General features: G+C 36.6%; 2 protein-coding genes across 8 annotated transcripts in view; one reads left to right on the top strand and one right to left on the bottom strand.

The window, feature by feature from the left end:
• Positions 1-14,440, bottom strand: part of LOC128680008 (protein 4.1 homolog) — a 79,647-nt gene extending 65,207 nt beyond the window's left edge. For 4 of the 7 annotated variants that reach the window (XM_053762651.2, XM_053762650.2, XM_053762655.2 and 1 more), the window contains exon 1: positions 14,107-14,436. The gene's annotated coding sequence lies outside the window, so the exon portion shown is untranslated. Of the gene's footprint in view, positions 1-14,106 lie in introns of all 7 variants that reach the window. The other 3 variants (XM_053762654.1, XM_053762656.2, XM_053762653.1) reach the window with 3 other exon arrangements.
• A 274-nt stretch (positions 14,441-14,714) lies between these two features.
• Positions 14,715-22,408, top strand: Vps28 (Vacuolar protein sorting 28). Its single transcript, XM_053762673.1, has 7 exons — positions 14,715-14,928; positions 15,002-15,062; positions 16,540-16,735; positions 17,151-17,252; positions 18,185-18,319; positions 20,072-20,210; positions 20,889-22,408. The coding sequence occupies exons 1-6, from the start codon at positions 14,922-14,924 to the stop codon at positions 20,201-20,203; spliced, it is 633 nt and encodes a 210-aa protein (XP_053618648.1). The 5' UTR covers positions 14,715-14,921; the 3' UTR covers positions 20,204-20,210; positions 20,889-22,408.
• The last annotated feature ends 479 nt before the right edge of the window (positions 22,409-22,887 follow it).

The raw sequence follows: 22,887 nt of genomic DNA, 5'->3' as shown, positions 1-22,887 counted from the left end.
ATAGATTATAATTGATCAAAACCGAATATTAATCGAATAGTAGAATAGTATTTGCAGAGCCGTCGAAAAAACGGACCCCCTTCCTAACTAACTATATTACCTCAGAGTTTTATTTATTAAATTACATACATACAGTATACAGACATATATACAGTATTTATTAAATATTCCAAACATTTTGTAGTTAGGAATGCATCAGAGTTAATCAGAATAAGATTGATGGAAAGGATTCCCCGGTTCGACAGGAAACCATGCGTGGCGTTATGCATTTTAACGAAGAATATCACAAAAGCTGCCTCAAGCTACTATCTAAGATTGTGAGTAAAATCACTGCACCGAAACAGATCAATTTAATATGCTTTTGACAGAGCAGAATATCATAGTAAAACTAATTAAATTTCCTTCCATATAACCTAGTTAGTTCGGAGACCACCAGCAAATATAGGGGCAGTTAACATTGCAAAATATCCATGATTTTAGTTCAAGCAACAAGAAAAAACAGTAAACACAAAAAGTGTTGTAAATGCATGATTTCAAGATAACACTAGATGAACATGTAATAGCTGTGCATAGGCCCGATTCTATTGTCAAAGTAAATGCAGTAGGCAATTGTGTTCTATTGATCTATGTGGTCTTTGATATGGCTCCAGTGGTCTAGTCTAATCTGAGTTAATCTAGCTATGTCCTATTGAATGCTTACGATCAGATTTATATGTATTTTTATGGACTAGACGACCTTCGTCGCATTCATCAAAACCACTAATAGATTAGACCTATCAGTGTGCAGTGGCAAAGATTAAAAAGCTATTTCAAATCATCTGCCCATACCCGACGTGGTATCTTAAATAAAGAGTTAATGTTTTAATTTTAGAAAATTAAACGAAAATTCAATTTATTTCATTTTATCCTATCCTATCCTAAATAACCCACTATGGTCTCTCACTTGAATAAGGAAAAGACGTTCTTGAAAAATAATCTCACATATTTATATTCAAAACAGAGAATTTCGACGGTTGAGACGGTTCGCAATTCAAACAGCAATTTACATAACGTGGCCAACAAAAAAAGTATATCTCTCGAAGTAAAACTGATGCGACCGTAGATACAATCCAAATAGGCCGGGTAACACTTGTGATGCCAGTTGCATGACCGGTTTTTGATCCTACAATGGACAGTATGTAGGTTACTAATTGGATGAATACTATGTATGTGTGTATCAATTTTGGGTAGTCTGTTTGTTTGGCTTCTGTATAGGGAGCGTTTATTATTTACTCAGTTAAATACCGTGTTAACCGCTACCACGTGTGTGGACAAAAATGAAATGAAACAGTTCTATTCAATTCTCTCGCTTATGTTGGAACGACACGATAAAATCATCCAAGTAAATAGAGAAATTTTGCAAAGCCCGGAAACGTACAAAACATCCTTAAAATGGAGTGACAGAAATTGAGGACACTAAAAGATAATCTTGGCAAGGGGATGTAAGAAATAACACAAGTCATTACTTTGGGTAGTAGACTTAGTCATAGCAACTGTGATACAACGACACTCTAATATAAGCGTGTCGAATTCGATTATAAACATTTTCTGTTATATGCTTGTAGCTAGTTCATTTGTGAATAAAATCCAAAGGTAATAATCGAAACTGATATATGAAGACCTATATGGCTACTCCATCAAGTTAGTAAACTATACAAATTCGAATACAAATAGGCCTGTTTACTATTTTATTTCTGGCAGAAAATTAGTTTAAACTTCTTGAAAACCACGTGATGTCTAAATAAAACCTTTCTGGCTGACATTCAGAGATGATTGGCATGACATCACGTACCGGTTCGAGTCCAAACTCTGAGTGTCTAATACCTAAACTGGTTAGGTTAATACTACAACAAAGCCAGCTATGAGCCACCGGCGCGACTGCTGTTAAGCTTGTAGCAGAGATTGATATTAATAGTCTAGAGACCTAAGTCAGACGAAGCAAATGGAACCACGATAAAGTGGGACCACAACTTATTTATATTCATCATCTTGCTTGTGTGGTATCTGTGAGTCCGTTTAGCTTAGTTATTTAGTCTACCACTAATACCAGTACACTGAAAGACCTTTATGACGCTATAAATGATCGTCGATGTCCGTCTGAGAGGGCACATTGGTCTTTAAAAATATGCTTTTAGAGTTGTAATTTAAGCAAGTTTACATAAATAGTAGAAAAAACTTCGCTACATCTAGTCTTTCTGCGCCTTCGTTGCCATTTAGCTAATGACATTGTCAAAGCATCAGATGTTATTTTTGCTCACAAGACTGCAGCCAGCAACTACGAGCAGAATCTGATTTACCTGCAAAAATAAAAATACTATAAACATTATTGAACTATGTAACTGACTGAATAAAAATACTATACCTACAATGATTTTTAATTTATTAAAGAACTGAAGCTATTGGCTACGGAACGAGAACAATGGAAGGAACTCCAGCGACAAGAGCCTCTCTCTTAAATTAAATTATGATGATACATATTATACATAATGTCCATACATATAAATATAATGTGAAAGTTAATAGAGTCTAGTTTAAATCCATATTGACAATTATTTTCAAAAACGATTTAAACTAGAAGGTTAGTAGATAAAGCGACAGCCGGTTATCGCACAGTTTATCAGGAACTTTGATTGGCCACTGGACGTTCGAGATAGCTATAGCTACATTTTTATGGAAGCAGTTTATGCGGCATGTGTGTCGAATTGGTTTATATATTGCTTCCGTTTTTAATTAATTTGTACCGATATTCTTATATATTCTGTAATTTGAGGATAGTGGAGGTTATTCGTTTTATTATTATTATTAATAGATATGCGAAAACATTCATGTCAGAAATTCATAATTTTGATACTACATGCAAAATCGTCATGAAATATAGCAAAAATTTAAATCAGGATTGGTGGTCTATCTACATGAAGATGTATCCCTAGTGATGGATAGGTTTACGCCCAATATAATCCAAATTTTCTTCTATCATCTTGTATAAGACAAAATTGTGTTTTGGAAATAATTTAGGCGTAAACCCATAATCTCTGTTCGAAATGGATGTAAAATTTGGTTTCCAAAATTCCCACAGTTGCAAAGGCTACAAACTTTTAGATATCACCGGGGTAATAACTACAAGTTCCTTCCTGAAGCAGGACTGGTTCGGTCGACGACCCGGTGGAACCGGTAGAACAGACCTTACAAGGTATGGTGACTTCTGACTAGTTAATGTCATAATTCTAGTGCCATAATAATTAAAAGGTAGATAAGATAGAGTTTCTGTTAAGAAAATTCTCATTGCTTCCCAATGTACTAACTTTTTAAGCAAAATGTGAACTCGCCGAAATTACCGCAATCAGATCGTGAATCTTCTTACATGAGATATTAGGAGCACCCATAACCGGTGAGCACGTATAAAGATGTGATGTGTGTGTGACAGTGATGACAGGTGGCGAGTGAGATTTGTCAGGATCGTGGCAAGTAGAAATCCCTAGTGTGTGCCTACAAATAAATAACTGGCTCGATAATATGTATGTAGATACACTGCTCACGCTGCATGCTTCGATAATCTGATATATTAATATCCCTCCTCCTGCTCTATAAAAGACCTTAACGTGGCCAATGACAAGGCAGTTGCTGTGGCTACTTATTAGTATACATTTAAATTTATCTGCTATTTCGACACGAAGAAGTGTACGTACTTCTCAGCAACAAATTGAAGGAAGCAACCCGAATCCTAATTCGGACGCCCACCGTTGGGCGTGGGCGGCGGAGACTGTTCGCTGTGATTGTTACGTAGTCTTAACTCGTACAATAGACAATTGGTAGAATGTTGTACATTTATCATCATCATTAGACTAGCACAAATTTTTGCTAGCAGCCATTCAAATTGCAGGCATTACGCTATGTTTTACTTTAGTTTGCACAGGTATTATTCCCTTTGAACGTGACTTTTTTCCGGATGAAAGGTACCATTTCCCTTCTCCGTACTACTAACTTTCAAAACAATGGTAAAACCTGAAGAGGTAACTAACACATACAATCTCATTTGCCATATATCATTAATTAGGGTAATTTACTTTGATCTAGTGGGCTCATCTATTAAACTGTATCATATAACAATCAGCGAGGAAACAAGCTAATCTTCGAAATCAGTTAGTGCATTCGCAAATTGCACTTCCTGCGTTAAGTACATGGCAGCCATATTGTAATTGGCATGTTGACTCATTGATGAGGCAATCCTTATTTGTACTAAGTAGGTGCTAACGTGATTTCGATGTTATGCCAAATATAGTGAGTGATCAAGTAACGATTTAATTTTATGATACATTAATTTACTGACTAACTATATACATTAATTTACTAATTAGACAATTAAAAATTACTGGAGGATAAGATTAAGATAAAACTTACTCCAAAGTGGACAATGTCGTCCAAATTTTATTTATTGGTAGTATTATCTCACAACACAGATAACACAGGTACTGAAACATAGGACACAAATTCTTTATTCAATTTAGGATGATATACATTACTTATTGACGTCAAACACAACACACACAACCAAAGAAGTAGTTAATAAGCTGCCAGTAGCACAGATAACAATTAGAGAGGAGGTCAGGCTCGAAGAAAAGAAAACAAGTAGCTGAAGAAACAAAATCATCGCTATCGGCCGAACGTGCGATTAAGTTACTCTATGCCTGGTCATATCGACAAAAAAATGGATTCTTGGTGCAGAGTTCAGACGAAACGAAAACGTACAAAACGATAACGACGAAACGGGGTTGGTAGACTGGTAGCAAGTGGATTGGTCAAAATGGGGAAAACTGCAAGATAAGATAGGGAACAGAAGGAAGTTTGCAACAAATAGTTGAACAAGGCTGGAAAGAAGTATTCGACAACAACACAAGTTAAACATTTTACAGCTACAGTTAAACCTCAGCGGAAATCAAAATGGCCACGTAATTGTTACTAAAAAAAGCGCGCGATTATTTTCAACGTGCCTTAGGTCATCGACCGGTTTCTTTAATCGATGACTGAATACTGTCTTCTGAGTCAATAGGTTAGGTAAGACTGAGATGACGGCAGCTATGAATTCCTTGGAAATTAGAATGACATATTTATCAATGTAAATATATCTATGACACTTTTATACAAGTTCATGTTCCAGTCTTTAATGGAATAATTTCTTCTGATAACTTATTCCACGTTTAATACGGAATCGATAAGAATAGAAACAAATGTTAACAACACATTCATGGCGGTTTCAAAAATTTGCATGGCTGAGAGTACATTGTCGTCTGACAATATTTTGAAATGATCTTAAAAAGCTGGATCAAACCAGGAGCCAATGTTAGATATAAAATTAGGTCACACAATAACTAACGCATCTCATTCTCAAGCTTGTACGAGGGTAAATCAAAAAGTTCTTAGAATCACTATAAAAAAACCAGGAGATGTGTACAAAAATATTTTATTTTTCAACGTAATCTCCTTCTAATTCAATACATTTAGTATACCGCTTCTCTAACTTTCTAATTCCTTCCAAAAAAAAATCATTTTCTTGACTCTCAAAAAAGTCGTCTACGGCAGCCATAACTGCGTCGTCATCACTATATTTAGTTCCACGGATGTGCTCCTTTAATTTTGGAAATAGGTGAAAGTCACTAGGGGCTAAGTCCGGAGAATATGGTGGGTGATCAAGAAGATCGAAGCCAGCACTGCGGATTGCCGTGAGCGCAACTTCGGACCGATGCGCAGGAGCGTTATCGTGAAGAAACAACACGCCCAATGACAGTTTTCCTCGCCGTTTTTCCTTTATATTTTCACGCACTTTTGGAAATAAATTAGCATAGTAGGATCCAGTAATGGTCTGTCCTTTCGGCATGTAATCGATAAAAAGGATTCCTTCACTATCCCAGAACACAGAGGCCATAACTTTGCCGGCGGTAGGAGCAACGCGAAATTTCTTCATTGGTGGCGATGATGGCCGTTTCCAAGACATGCTTTGTCTTTTAGTTTCGGGATCAAAATGGTGGACCCATGTTTCATCCATGGTAACAACACGACGGCAAAATTCATCCGGATCGGACTGTAATATTTCAAGATTGCGCTTTGAAATTTCCAAACGACGTTTTTTGTTTTCTTCTGTTAACATTCGTGGTACCCATCTTGCCGACACTTTTCTGAACCCCAAGGAATCTGTTAAAATGGATTGGATGCTTCCAAATGAAATCTTTAGGACCTCGGCTAAATGTTTTATAGTTATTCTTCTGTCTTCCAGAACTAACTTCTCGACCTTTTTGATATTTTCTTCTGTGATGGAGGTTGACGGCCGCCCGGAACGCAGATCATCTTCACAAGTTGATCTACCCCTTTTAAATTCCGAAACCCAGTAAGCTACTGTAGAATAGGGTAAAGCATTATCCCCTAATGTCTCCTGAATATCCAAAAAAATTTCCTTAGTGGACATTTTTTTTAGGCACAGATACTTTATCACCGCACGTAATTCGTTTTTTTCCATATTTCAATACGTTGGAATACCCTTGGCACTTAATAATTTATTGCTTGTAAACGATACGACCGAATCGATTGTAACTGAGCATAAACATTATACGATAATCACTCTTTAAAAATAATAATAAACTACCCACAAAAAAAATATATCAATATGTCATTCTAAGAACTTTTTGATTTACCCTCGTAACGTTTCATAAAATAAAAAAATAAAAAAACGAAATATTTATGTCACAACCCATTTGTCACGATATCGTTTCCCAAGTCTTGCAATAATCGTGTCTGGCGCAGTTCCAGGAATTAATTTATTCATATTTAGTTACAAGAACAGATTAGCACGATAAATGGCTGTCTAATCTTGTTGTGATTGTGATGTGATTAATGTTTTATTAATAGTGTCACACACAGTACACACTACAAAAGCAGAAGTGTTAGTTGTACAATATTTTCACAGGGCCTATATATATATCATGGATATCAGAATCAGAAGCACCCATAACCGTCGAGCGTGTATGAAGTGAACAATGAATAAAGAATAGAGATATCTTAAGATAGAAAATGCTTAGATCCCTTAGTCTAAAGGAAAACTACACCCCTAGAATGGTACTCCATATTCCAACAGATGTCATACGAGGCGACATATTTCCACGTCGAACCAACTGATGGGCGTTTCCTGATGATGGATGCTCTTTAAGGCAGACTGGTCTAGACGCGCTAATTGTGCTAACTGTACCTGAAGGGCTTGCTAACTGTACATTGGAGGGAATGCTGGTCACTAACTGGTTAGATATTGGTCAAAACAGTTGAATTAACCGACTTTGAATTGGGGACATACGCGAAGTTATTTGATAAATACAATCCTGAGATGAAATAATTCGCATCTTTTGTAGTTCGCTCAGGACCATATCTAAATTTCTTCCTTCTTGCATGTATTATCTGAGATCGGCCTTCTCGTTCTCATCTACGACGACAAAGGATCATAGATATTATATCTAGTCGTTATTTGTTTTTAACATTAGTCTTCTACCTGCATAACAGCAAGATTTTTAAATTAACTGAATCATACACAAGAAAGATTAAGCTAAATGTTTAACGTAGATTAATATCCTTATTCTTACATATATTATAAAACAAAGTCCCAAAGTTCTCTGCCGCGTCTGTGTTTCTGTTCGCGATAAACTAAACTACTGCACGAATTTTCATGCAGTTTTCACTAGATAGTGTGATTCCTAAGGAAGTTTTAGATGTATAATTTATTATATTATTACCCGAACGAAGTCGGGACGGGGTGCTAGTTTAATGTTCAAAAGTTAAAGAGATTTTCAACCAGATTGTTATGTTCACATGCGAGATTTCGCCCACTGCCATTGGCCGAGCAAGCGCGAAAAAAAAGTAAAGGTCACAAAAACCAAATTCCAGCCAGTATCTCGAACAGGTTTGGTTTGGGCTGTTTTCGTGGGTTATTCACACAATAAACGTATCAACAAAAATTGAGCAAATCTAGGTATAAAATGACTAAATAATCATCGCCGCAGAAGTCAAGTAATTTATCAGGCGTAGACGTAGTCACAGATTTTTGTCGTCTTACATTGGAAGTAAAAAGGAGTCGAAGCAAACATCCAATTATCTTTAATTCAATTACTGTTATACGATTAAAATAAGGATAACTTATTAAAAAGATCTGACCAAGTTGCCAGCTGCAATGGGAATAATCCTTTACGCGACAACGCGACGCATCGCCATTCACTTTTGGCAAGAGACCAAATGCATTCGGGGAAATTGTAAAATTGTTTTGAAAACATAAAAAAAAAATGCGAAATCGTGTTTGTGAGCCGTGCACTTTTAGCATCTCATTGCGTCGCCCCCCTGTAATTTGGTAAGCACCTAACATTCTTATTTCAATCCACTTAACGTAGGAAAAAACCAGACTAACGCTCAGATAAGAGAGGGTATTGGGTTGTTTAATTGAATGTAGGATACCAGAGACACCATAAGAACATTGTCATGTCAATAAGTTGCATGGTTACCGTGGGAAAACCAAATTCTTACATGATGAACCTGTGGCAAGACTAGTGGAAAATAAAATGTGCACAAACCAACGCGCACGCGCACATTTTTCTGATGACATCATTTCTCGAGAGAAATCATTGGAATGACGAATGGCACTATAACAGATTGTATGTCAAGGAGATCGTCGTTTACGAATGCATGTTATATATTACTACGACATTGTTGATCAGTCTTTTACATATAATGACAGATGCCTTTAAGCGATTGGAACAAAATCTGAAACAAGGATTAGCAACGCTCAACAAGAAAACTCGACAGGAAACAAAAATGTTATTACAATTTACAGAAATATCACGAAATCACAACTGCAAGCTTTTACAAACGAGAGACACAAAATATACCGCTGTCTGAATAAAAACCAACATTGTTTTATTACAAAACAGCTGTTGACTTATCCTCAGTAAATCTGGGACGAGTCCATCATAGATAACAGATTGTTATCTGTTAAGAAGCCGACAACATAAACATTAGTAAATGATATTCGCGCGTAAAACATTGTGGGTACTGGAGACAGCCGTGTCTTAAAGTGGAGGCGTGTGGTATACCTGCTGTGGATTACGGGCGATTAAATATTACGAGCCATCTTAAAATATTACCAAAGCTTGACGCACTTGCCTGCCCTGTGAGTCCCACCACCTGCACACTAAAGGATCTATATAACGCCACAGAGAGTGCTGTTTCGGTGGCGTTGTATTGGCCCTCACAGATATAGTCGAATCGACGAGATAAGATCAAAAAAAATGAAAGCTGAACCTTCAAAATTTAAAATATTTTCGATGCCGATGCCGGGGTTCGGGTGTCACTGCCGTGAATGCGAAAAACACGCAACAGAGAGGGAATCAACAGCATACACACAGCACGCGGCATGCAGAGAAGTTGACTAATTGTTTCTTTCTTTAGAATGTAATGAAAAAGAATATACGTACATCAATGGATATAATTTCGGGTGATAAGCCGACAAATAGAATGTGTACACAAAATACGTTACGTTTCTAAATAAGCTTGAGACTCGGGTCAAAATCCTCCCTCAAATTAGGTCATATTCATATTTCTTATTTACTGTTGCACCGTTAAGTAACACCTGGGTATAAATAGAGCATTATGTAAACATTGTACATTTTGGCAGCTGCGGCTTCGGGTTCAACAAACTCGGCACACACGCGGATTTAAGACTGGATTGGGATTTTATTTGATTATATCTATCCTGATATAGCAGGCCTGCTTTTACACCAGAGATACGAGAGGTTTTGGATCCACCACATTCATTTATTTATGTTTTTTGTATGGAATAATGCGTACTAAGGATATGTACAGTTGTACAGTCAACAGCACATCAAGTTACCCTGCATGAACCTCAATGGCGCGGTAATAGCGGCGAGTTTGCAATTAATTTGGATAGGTGGATGTGCTGTTGATTGGTCTATGAATATGGATATGTGCACATAGGTAGCTAAAGAACGTAACTCAGATAGGTAGCTTAGCTGTAGTGGAAACGGCAACGTAATTTCGTAGCACAGCTCACACATCTTCGATGGTTAGCTCCTTAGCTTAGATCTGGTGTAAAAACACCCTTATGCCCGGTAAAAATCATCGGTTTAGTAATCGTTCGATTTGTTTTAAAGATCTCAAAAGATAAATAGGATCTCAATAACAAAAACATGTACCTACCAAAAACTCAATTTCCCAATGTGATGTTTTGTTCGATTCTGACCACAGAGCGAGTACCGTCGGCAGCAACAGCACTTCAGAATTCATTGCAAATACCCGGCGCTCCATTATACCGGCACACTATCGGCAAACAATTCGCCAAACTTTGGCGAATTCGACGTATAATGGTATTCTTCTTGTCAAGTCGGCATCGGAATGGCTATTCAGATGTTCGGCCAGTATGTGGCCAAGTTGATCGCTCTGGTCGTAGACCTCGTTCAAGTCCTCCATAGTGCAGGGTATGGGGCAGTTGGGAGAGGACAATTGGTGAGCCATATGTACCTATTGTACGATATAGCTATAGCTATGGCACATTGCTAATGCGCAGAATTAAAGATCTCATACAAACTACACAAATTTCGTGCACACGTTCGCGTTGGCATCTGAATTCGAGTATAATATGAAACCGGCATTAAACAGTGAGCTTTAACTTGCCACAGTTGCCACGCAGTTGACTGTACCGACTGGCTGCTGGAGCGTGACGAGCGACAATTGAATAATAAGGTTGCATAGACGTGATGCTTTATAAATTTGCATTACGTCATAGGTACTATAGCGGTGCCAAGGGTACCTTCACTGATCTATAGAAAAGGACTCAGTGTATCAACTTGTGTGCAGACATTTACAATCCAAGGAGCACAGCACAGAACAAAAAATAATAATGGAAATATGATCCTAAGGGAAATCCACTCGTCTGCCTCGGCCCCGGGTATCGTCACACACCTTTCGTTAGAGAAATGGCATAATACCTTTTGTTTTTGTTTCCCATGCACGGTTTTCAACCTGGAACCCTTACAACTATGTTACACACATGATCTAATACATTGCAAAAGTCAGAAATTGAATGAATAAAAGCAAATAACATAAAAAAAATACTTAAGTATTGGAGCTATGTCATTAAACGATAAGGAATCGAAAACAAGTGGTTATTTGTGAGTCATTGCCAAATATAGCTCATTGGTTTAGACAAAGTTGTTGCAAAAATGTGATAATGTGTATGACTATGATGGTACAGTCCACTTGTCAAGTTTCCCTGCATAGACGTTACGCCACGGTAATAGAGGTGATTTTCATCTGAATTTGGCCGATGAGGACATCGGTGGCTGTCCGTCACAACCTACCTGTGTCAAAAGGTTAAACATTTTTTTAAAATGACCTAAATGGCATCGATACTCGAAGTAAACAGATATTCTGGTCACGTTTTGTGTTTAAGAATTCCAACTACTGACCATCCGACTTACGTTTGACCATTTTGCTATACATTTTACAAAATTTGCCTGACTGATGGCTCCCCACGAAGGAATAATCAAAGATCATGAAATGTTATGTGTCGCTTGAGTTCCTATGTTACTATGATAAGCATGACCTGATGGTGCAATCAGGGTCGTTGCCTAAAAAGTCTACCCTAAAAAATCGAGTCAACCACTCATATGACCAAATGTTATTATGTGAATAACCCAAAAATCCTGCAGTTACCTACCTAACCGTTTTACTAGCTAACTATTGACAAAATATTTTGATTACGGCACATGTCGATGTGGTATTAGGCACCAGTTTTTGATCACCCGTCCCATAACTGATCATTGCAAGAGATGCTTACCCGCTACGGTTGCAGTCCGAGCGAGAGCGTTAGGCTGCACGCCCTTCAAACTCACTCACCTATTGATGAGGTTATACAATCGCATCAAGCCAGCAACAGACTATCGGCTAACTTAGTGGCTTCAACGTACATTGCCGGTTTTTCCTTGCGGTATTAAAGAACTCACATATAAACTCCGCAATATTGATTCACGTCAGCAATTGATTTCGCCGATAGTAGGTGCCATCAGATGATGACATCACCGCGACCCGTTCGGTGATGTCACTGAGCGACATCTAGTGATGGAAGGTCGAGGCCAGCTGATATCATGCTTATTTTTTTTTATAATGTGCATAACGCTGGCTACAAACTATCGTCGAATGCCGATGCGAATGCATGAACATTGTTTACTATGTATGAATTATTTTATTTACCACAATGAAAAACCACCAATGTATGCTGAAAACGTCAAAGTACTTTAAAATGTATAGCCGGCACAAAATATTAGTAGGTAGGATATGCCGAGTACACACTATCACCGGACTCAGACAGATGCTGACGTGAAAGCACTAACATTGTATATATATATTAGTCCTATTATTTACAAGGAAAAACTAGAGTTAAGTATGTTGCAACAGCCAAAGCTTGGAGAAGAGTCTGCCAAAAGTATATAGGTGGTATTAACTATTTATATTTGTTCATACTGCATTCAAAGTTAGTGAATCCAATATCCACTCAAGTGGTGTCATCTCACTCAATATAAATTAAAAAAATAATCATTGAACTTTATTATTATCTCCTTGTTGGGTTTGTCAGGACAAACACCAGACAGATGATCGGTTCCCCCATTTTTGGACCATGAACTCGTAGTAACACAGATAAAAATTATTCAAATGTTTATTAAAAGTTTGTAGAAACTTAGTAAGATGAATGATTCAACAATAACTGGCTAATTATCGTAATAAGGTGTGATTTAATTATGTCCTAAGCACTGCATAGCAATTGGTGATTAAGATTAACGATTGAATTGATAGTGTCTAGACATGCAAAAGCTTGGTAGATCCTACGAACAGCCAGTATTTGAATATATAAGTGTGCTCGGGGCTTTATCTGTGGTTATTTTGAGATAGCTAGATAACCTTAAGAATTGTCATTCAACCTTAAACTGTCATTCTTCTTATGGAGTTTATTATTCCTAATACTGTTGTCAGATTTTATTCAAGTTGCCTACAGTGGCAATGTATACTAGAGTAATACATAGTCAACCAGTGTACAATTTCCCCATGTTTTCCCTCACTGGAAGTAAGTGAAATTAGATAAACTAACACTAATGAAATTGTAAACATGTGGCATGAGTCAAATTCAACCTGGAATCTTACAATCACTGACAGGGGTCTTAAGCACCGCTTGATTTTTCATAATATACTAGACAAATAGTATATAATATATTAGTCAAATTCAATTTTGGGCCCTACCATAGACTTTTTAACAAATGAGGCTGTATTGTACCTGTCTGTACCTGAGATGGAAGTTCAGTCACCTCACAACTTATCATGTTTTCTTTTATAACTTAGAACATTACAGTTTCATATGAAATATTTAAATACTTTATCTAATTAAGAAAAAAAAAATGTGAAAAGAATTAAATATTCTACCACAAAATGATATTAATTTGGTTGTAATATCTCACATAAGTCAGATTCTATTGTAATGAATGAGTCTATTGAATTAGAAATTTTACGAGTGAACAGTAATGCCAAGAGTGGAATAAATAAGACATCATTTGCATAAATTCGCCGCGTGTAACAACCGGTAATTTTAGTAGTATTACAACATCGTGAAACGCCGCACAGTATCTACGTGTCCGTCACAAAACCTGACCACAATGGATGGATGTAATGGACTACGTGAAACTACCTGTGCACCAGCCATTGCCTACTTATCAACCAAAAGTGGGTCGGAAACGCCGCGCCCAGAAATGCACTCCCCGCCCCTTCCCCGCTATTCCTAACGAATTCCAATAGGAATTACCATGAAATACAACTCACAAATCTAAGCTGAATATAATACAACCTTTTTCACAGTATTTCAATAGATTTCGCATGCTTTCCATTCCGGTGTAAAGACGAAAAACTTGACTTACAAGTTCGCGAAATTACTAACCGCGAAAATACGTTTACTAGAAAGTAATTTCCCACAATTATTCTTACCTGTTGATCAACAAGATCCCATCAAACGATGAATTGTAAAGCCGAGGAGCTCGACTCCTCACAATAGTTATTGTTTCCAGCAAGTAAACACTGTATGGTCACACAAAAAGGGAGAACTGGTAAAAACACTGCCACCACGGATCAACCTTTCCAACACACGGTTCTCACTTCTAATTAGTTCCGGCGATAAGTTTATAGTATAAATTATTTGCACACCGACTATCTACAACAGTTTTCATTCATTGCAAGATGAAATCATTCGAGACAAGTGGCAGTTGAACGCCTCAACCAAAGCAACTGGGCGAAGGCGACAGGGACGGAGGGCGCGCGTCATCCGCCATATTTGAAGATTACGTCATCTCGACATTTTGACAGATGGCAGTTACAACAGATAATAAATTGTAAAATAATCATGTACCCACGGCAGCGGGTAAAAAAATAGGTAGGTACCTACTTCATAAGCTATATGAATAAATGACTGTAGCAAAAAAGTCCCAAAATAATCTTATTTTTGTAAAGCAAAAGACTACATACCTACAACTTATAGGTAAATTAAAACGGTAAAAATTGCTCTATGTTAAAAATTGCGATCTGTGTGACACTGACATTGACATTCCGTTTCCGATGAAATCTAATGTTCTAAGTACCTACGATGAAAATGGTGTTTTGTTGATCTTTTTTTATTTCATAAAAATAGCAAATAAAATAGTTTTCGTCGTTTTAGTATATAGTGAAGTTAATTGCAGTGTTAGTTTAAACTTGCTCAATATAAGCACATACATTTCATTTGGTGTAGTCAATAAATACCATACAAAATGCAGGGTAAGACCTTCACTATAGTCACGAAATCTCAGTCTTTGCTATACACTATTTATAAACATTTAATCATTTTCAGACACTAGACCAGAATTATATGAAGAAGTTAAGTTGTACAGGAATGCTAGGGAGAGAGAAAAGTGAGTACCACAACATTTTACAATCAATATGACTCTTTTACAACCAATTTAGATGATTCATCTTTATATATAATGATTTGGTAATAATTTATTATTAGACAAACTTTACAGATCAATTTTCTCTCTGTATTAAATCAGAAGTAATTTTCGAAAATATCATTGCATCATGTTTACCTTAGCTGTTGTTTAAATGTATCTGCACCTATGACAATATTATTGTAGTGCAATTCAGATACGCTATTTTTGCCACTTAATTTTACATAACTGGCTTTTGTCTTCCATACTGCTCTGCCTTCGGCAAGTTGCAGCCAAGCATGAAATCTTAATTTTACTTTTCTGAACTCAAATAGATTTTGTAACCATCTCGGGACAAACAGCCTGCTCTCTTTGGGATCCTAAGGTCAAACAATTGTTTATCTGTTGTCTTGATTCCGCATGGTCGACTGGTTAAGTTCTGAATGTCTGAAGTGACTTTATGAACTGAAAGTTGTAATGGTCTATTCAGACCTTTAGTCTTTCAAAGATGCCTCTATCAGGTTTTGTTGAAAGTTCTATAGTCAATATATGCATTAGCTGTAAATGCTATGCTGTATCGATTGATTATTTGACATAAAATCGAAAATATGACTCAATAAATATGTAGTATCAATAGTCATATGATTAACGAATCATTTAGTAGTCATATAAATCAATGATGAACATTTTGAATAGCTGTTTCGCTAGTCGCTTTAGTCGTGTTGCATTGACATGCTGCAAAGAGAAGCCGCCGGGTGCGGTGAGTGCCCTCCCAAGCGGCCACAAGCTTATACCATGTCGGACTCAAATACATAAAGCTCTTCCAGTTAAGTGTTCTAGGAAATTGCAATTATCATCCGGTCTAACAATGTGGACTCAAGTGCGATTCCAAAAAGAGTGTCCCCGTTTGCACCGCGACATTAATTTCCCAAATTTCGACGCCTACAGGAAAGATGATTATCTTGATGTTAGAAGAACTACTAACGACTACTATTCAATAAATAATATTATAATTGCAAAAGTCTGTTTTCATTATTGTGATGAAATTTGTAACACTTATAATGACTTGTGGCCTAACATAAACTACCCCAAGCCAAAACCATGGGCAACAGCTCATTGGTTATAAGCTAATTCAGTTTCAGGTTGATCATTAGATAATGACAACCTCGGTGGTGCAGTGGTAAAGTGCTTGCCTCTGAAGTGAGTGATCCCTGTGTGACAGGGTTCGATCCCCGGTCAGGTCATGATCTTTTTTTTTATTGGCCTGGGTCTTGGATGTTTATCTATATATGTTACAAAATATAGTATTGTTGAGTTAGTATCCCATAACACAAGTCTCGAACTTACTTTGGGGCTAGCTCAATCTGTGTGATTTGTCCTAATATAGTTTTATTTATTTATTTAATGCCATATGGCATAAAGTCCATAATATATGTACATATTTTTTTATAATGTTCTTCAGGTATGACAACATGGCGGAACTGTTCGCCGTGGTGAGCACCCTGCAGCACCTGGAGAAGGCGTACATGCGCGACTGCGTGCGCGCGCAGGAGTACACGGCCGCGTGCAGCCGGCTGCTGGTGCAGTACCGCGTCGCCTTCAAGCAGGTGCAGGGGGACGAGTTCCCCACTATCGAGGCTTTTGTCGACAAGTTTAGGGTGAGTTTGTCTCCAGTGAGTCACTTACTCACCTTTGCATGTCACTCGGCTAAGATCTGGGCGGTGTCGCGGAAACTGTTTGCGTATACATATATCTATAAATACGAATATAATATAATAAACCCGGCCCCGGCTTCATACGGGACATAGATATAAACCTTCCTCCAAAATCACTCTCTATTGAAAAATCCGTTGCATAGTTTTAAAAATCTTAGCTTACATGGACAGAATCTAAGCTTACATGTTTTATACTATGTAATTATATAATGGTCAATATCGAATGGCAAAGCGCCTTCATAATAACAATTTATTCAGTAAAAATACAAATTACAGGCATAGTTATTGAAGCCGTCTAGTAGGTATAGAAAGGCTTCTGAAGAAGATTTGATAAAGTCTTACATTTTATTCATCCCAGTTGGACTGCCTGGCAGCGCTGGAGCGGATAAAGGAGAACAAACCCAACCTCATCAAGGACGACAAAGGAAACACCAACAAGTACATTGCTGAAATAGTTTCTGTAAGTGTTTTAACAAAATATTCCCGTGGGTCAAAAGAGCAATCTTTTAAGAACGTTTCCATACAATTTCTTGCCTATACAAAGACGCAGGTGACATGATAATAATAAAAATAAATAAATAAATATATTAGGACAAATTCTACACATGTTCTCAATATGAGGATATCTAAGGATGGCGAAGACCGGGAGAAGTGGGGATCTCCAACTTTCTCCCTGTTGCACTCCAACGCTTTACGCCTGGGGATGAAACCTGGAAAACACTCAGATGAGTTTTTTTTTTAATTTAAGTCACTGTAGTGTGTGACGTGACACATATCCTCAATAAATGTTCTATATGATATTATTTAGATTTTAGAACAATAATGTAGTTGTTTTACCTCCTGGATAAATGTATGACGATTTATGTACTACTAGCTGCGTCCCGGGGCTTCGCTCCCGTGGGAATTTGGGGATAAAAAGTACCCTATGTGTTGTTCCAGGTTATTATCAATCAATTTCATAACAAGCGGTCCAGTAGATAATGCGTGAAGAGGTAACAAACTTACTTTCGCATTTATAATATTAGTTTGCATTTTCAATATGTAAACTGTGTGTGTGATGTGAAATCCCAAATAATATTATCAAATTTGAACGTAAGTTTGTTACCTATTTACACTCTTGAAATTTTGCACACATATGTATATAGTTTGAAGTGCAGAGAAGGACATAGGATACCATTCATCCCGGAAAAATAACTAGTCCCGTGGGAAATCACGCGGACGAAGCCGCGGCCAAAAGCTAGTACAAGATAACTACATGCATCCAAAATTTCAAGATCATTATTTGAACAGATAGAGGGTGAAGTGGTAACAAACAAACAAACAAACATACTTCTGCTGTTATAATATGAAGTATAAATACGGGCCACTGTAATGCATATATTTTCCGATCAGCTGTTCATAACGCTGATGGACAAACTGCGGCTGGAGTTCCGCGCGATGGACATGATCCAGCCGGAGCTGCGCGACCTGCGCGACACCATGGACCGCCTGCTCATGTTGCCGCACGACTTCGAGGGCAAGCTCAAGGTCAGCCTTTTATTCAAATTCTAAATCCTTTACTCAATTTAGGATGATATACATCACTTATTGACGTCAAAAAATTACTTAAACTAAATCTACTGCCGACTTCCAAAGCGCAGGTGAAGAAGAAGCGGCGCAACAAACTTCACCGCAGCGTTTTCTCCAAGGACGTCAATTAACAAATATAGGTCATATATATATATATATATATATATATATATATATATATATATATATATATTCAAATTAAGAGGACGAATTTACATCATTATTAAAAATGTCCATTTATCTATCTACTTGCAGTCGGGCCGGACTTCGCTCGGGTAAAACCATAATAAAACTTTCACAGAAATCACCATATAGATAATCAGATTTAATACAAAACCATTCAAGTTCAGGATTCGAACCATCAACAGTGACAACGTGAATTCAATGGTGTTTACCGCTGAGCTGTCTACTCATATCTTTAGTTGACGACATTTTGAATGGGATTATTCGTTATTTCTTTTCACCCTCATTTAACTACCCTATAAGGTCAAATTTTAAATAATCCTTAAGCACGGGTTTCGTTATTTTTGTTGCATTGCATTTGTGCCAAGTTTCATGTAGATCAGTAAAGATTTTCGTTATTTTTCATACAAAGTTTACCCCCTATATTTACCCCTTTAGGGGTCGAATTTCGAAAATTCCTTATCTGAGCAGTACGTAATAACCTAAAGCTACTGCCCAAATTACGCGTTTATAGCTTCTATGGTTTAAGCTGGGCGTTGATTAGTAAAAGTTATATGAAAGCTTTTAAAAAACGCTTGTTCCTTTATATTATATAGATTTATCCTTCTGGCATAATGGAAAATTGGAAACCTTTCTCATAGGTTAAGTTTAAAGATTTCTCATAAGAGAGTCACATTCCAATGCCTCTGATAATAATCCCTCAATATGAGGACGCTTAGTTCTCATACCAAGTGAATTATATAATTCTTTAGGAGAAATCAATATCTTTAAACCCAAATTTAAATTTCACTTAAAGTGAGATAACTATTCTTCTACTAGGCTAACTAGGCTTCTCTTCCGTGGGAATTTGTGTGTATGTGTGTGAATTTCCCTATGTGTTATTCCAGGTTATATTCTACCCATGTACTAAATTTCATAACAATCCAGTAGATTTTGCGTAAAAGAGTAACAAACGTACACACATTTATAATTTTATTAGGACTAGCAGTTCGCCCCGGATTCGCTGCGGTAAAACCATAATGAAAAAAGGAGTCTATGTTACTAACAAAAGTGTTGTGCTAAAAATATCATAACTAGTTTTTGAGTTTATTCGTTACAAACAACAAGTTTATTTATTAGACAATATAAAAAAGCCCCAACTTTCATTTCGTTTCGCTACAACTTTTGAACGGCTGAACCGATTTTGATCAAACATATCTAAGAACGACCGCATAAAAATAAGCTATCAAATAAAAAAATCCACCAAGCATCCAAATCGGTTCACCCGTTGATGAGCTACGGTGCCTCGTACACAGACAGACACTTGGCACTCAAACTTATAACACCCCACCACTTTTTGCGTCGGGGGTTAATCTTTTCTGTTCATAATATTAGCACGGATGCATAAAAAGTACATAAAAGTAAATATTCTTTATTATTTATTCATTTATTATCATATATCTTACAGGTTATAACCTAAAACGTTAAAATGAACTTAGCGCAGTCTATAATTTAAGTCTTATAATTAGTTTATAATATTCGTGTCAGGTGCAAGAATGGCTGGACAAGCTGTCGGAAATGTCCGCGTCGGACGAGCTGTCGGAGAGCCAGGTGCGCCAGCTGGTGTTCGACCTGGAGACATCCTACACCGCCTTCAACAAGTTTCTGCACAAGGACTGATTCTATGGTGAGTGTTTAGCTCAATTTCTGTTCAACTATGGTGAGAGTTTAGCTCAATTTTTGTTCAACTATGGTGAGTGTTTAGCTCAATTTCTGTTCAACTATGGTGAGAGTTTAGCTCAATTTTTGTTCAACTATGGTGAGTGTTTAGCTCAATTTTTGTTCAACTATGGCGACCTGTAAACGGTCAGTTATATTGCGCTATATGAATGAATGAAATCAGTTTCACAGTCGTAGTTCCTCATGGTCGTGGTCATTACGTGGAATGAAACGCCCACAACGACTTTCTGTCAATACCGTAATAAAAATATTAAGATAATATTTAGGGGTTAGGAAAAACGTTTTTCTATTAATTTGAGTATGTGTAGTAGTACAGGTAGACGTTTCTCTTTACCATTGCATATATGGCATATATGTCATATATATATATATATATATATATATATATATATGTAGTTAGTTTAAAGATGCTCAATTGCTCAATGCTCAATTTTGTTTACTTAGTCATTTCGTAGTATTTAAGGGTCCGGTTATTATTATTTTTTATCATTCAAAAAATGATACAGTGTGGGTGATGGTAAATCGCTTCGTTTGATCTTCAAATAGTACACAGAAATGTTATGCCACAATGATTAATTTCACCCTTTCGATTTTATAATTATAGATAAAAATGTTATTTTTTCAGGTATATGATGTGCTCAAAAGTTTATCACATTGTAGGCTGTTAATGTTGAATTGTATCTTTAGAATATCTCACAATATAGGGTTATTTAAAAAGCTTACATTTTAATTAAGAATTCAATCAAATGGCATTAGGCCATTTGATTGATCGCGTAAAAGCTTAGTTTACGCATTTTGAGATATGTTTGGTCCAAATAATTTATAATCCTAAACTAGAATGCTTATGAATAAGTAAAGCCGTTCCTGAACTTGGGTCTAAAATTTGTAGACCTTTTTTTCTTGCATACGACAATAACAGGTTGCCAGAAAGAGATGGCTGCATATTTTGTGCCCAATTTGAGGAACTCTAGGTGTTGGCACGCGGACATTGTGGAAATGTGATCTTTATAGCAAAGCAAATAGGTCTAGTTTTCAATGTCATTATATTGACATTTATTCGTAATCATTCCAGTTAGCATATAAGTTCCTTGGTTTGGTCTTATGATTGACTGGCAGAGACTTTTTTGTTTAGATTATCTGTATGGCAAGGCAAAGGGATTTAAGCCCATACAGCCATAATATCTGGCAGAGACCATATCGCATTATGTCCACAATTTGTTTTTTTTTTTTAATTGTGTGCAATAAAGTTTATAGATAAAAATAAAAAGTTACATATACTACGAAGATATAAAATTGTATGAACTGTCATTTGTTTTTGTCAACTGACTGGAAGTGTCATGTACAGATTTTCCTTAGAGGAGTTCTTCAAAGAAAACATTAAAACTAGTGTTGTCAGTTTTAAATTATTGCTTAACCTTTATAATTTAAGCCCCATGAATGAGTTCATATCGCACCGCGACGCTACCTATTGTTAATATAATTCGAACCACACTGTCCTTGGAGCGATGATCCCCAGTGGAATGGCTCGGCGTACAAGTTGACCGCACAGGGTTTTCTTATCCTCCAAAAAGTCAGCCGATAAAATAAATTCTCGGTAATAGGACGTCTTGCTCAGCAGAAGAAACCCCTGTACACGGGGTAACACATAAAATTAATACAATTTCTTTTAATAGGTAACAGAATCAGCAATTAGTTATATATTTTCACAAGGAAGGAAACAATTCGAAATGGAGTCCGAACTGAAAATCCTAGGAATTCCGTCATTCATTCAATAGCTTGATTCGCCGCCGGTCGCTGTGAGAGCATTAGCAGAACGTAGCAACTAACATTTTCCAACTGAATAAAGGATATAATAAAATTATTATTAATATTAGGGAAGTATTGGTAACGAACCGTGACATTCTTTCTTTTTTTGTTATCATGGAAATCATTTTGTAAGGCATAGAAGAGCTAAATTTGATTCTCGATGAAGACCACTTTTTTATGTTATTTAAGTATTCGATACAATTTGATTAAACATAATGAAAACTTTTTAAATAACCTTAACATGTATTTAATTAGGTTGTAACACTTATTTAAGACTATATACACTTTTTAATGTTATGTACATATATTATAATAAATAAAATACCTATTTGCAATTAACTTTTTTTTATTTCAATCAATTATTTTTAATATTAAGATAAAAGTATTTAAGACACACGTTTTGTGCCGTATTATGACGACCTCGATGGCGCAGTGGTAAAGTGCTTGCCTCTGAACCGAGAGGTCCCGGGTTCGATCCCCGGTCGGGTGATGATGGAAAATGATCTTTTTCTGATTGACCCGGTTCTTGGATGTTTATCTATATATAGTATATAGTATCGTTGAGTTAGTATCCCATAACACAAGTCCCGAACTTACTTTGGGGCTAGTTCAATCTGTGTGATTTGTCCTAATATATTTATATTTAATATGGACATAAAAGTATTTTATAATGTCAGTACTTCTTAAAACTCATTGACATGTGTAAGTCAATCTCTTATACAACTTACTAAAGGTATTAAATCAACTGATGCATTCAACAATAATATTTTCCTAATCGAAAACGCATAAAAAGTTTGTGTACGGTAGTGGAACACGGA

Source organism: Plodia interpunctella, chromosome 22, assembly GCF_027563975.2.
Source record: "Plodia interpunctella isolate USDA-ARS_2022_Savannah chromosome 22, ilPloInte3.2, whole genome shotgun sequence".
In the NCBI taxonomy this organism is placed as follows: domain Eukaryota; kingdom Metazoa; phylum Arthropoda; class Insecta; order Lepidoptera; family Pyralidae; genus Plodia; species Plodia interpunctella.
The sequence above is the reverse complement of the archived record's forward strand: the minus strand, read 5'-3'. Positions and strand labels throughout refer to the sequence as shown.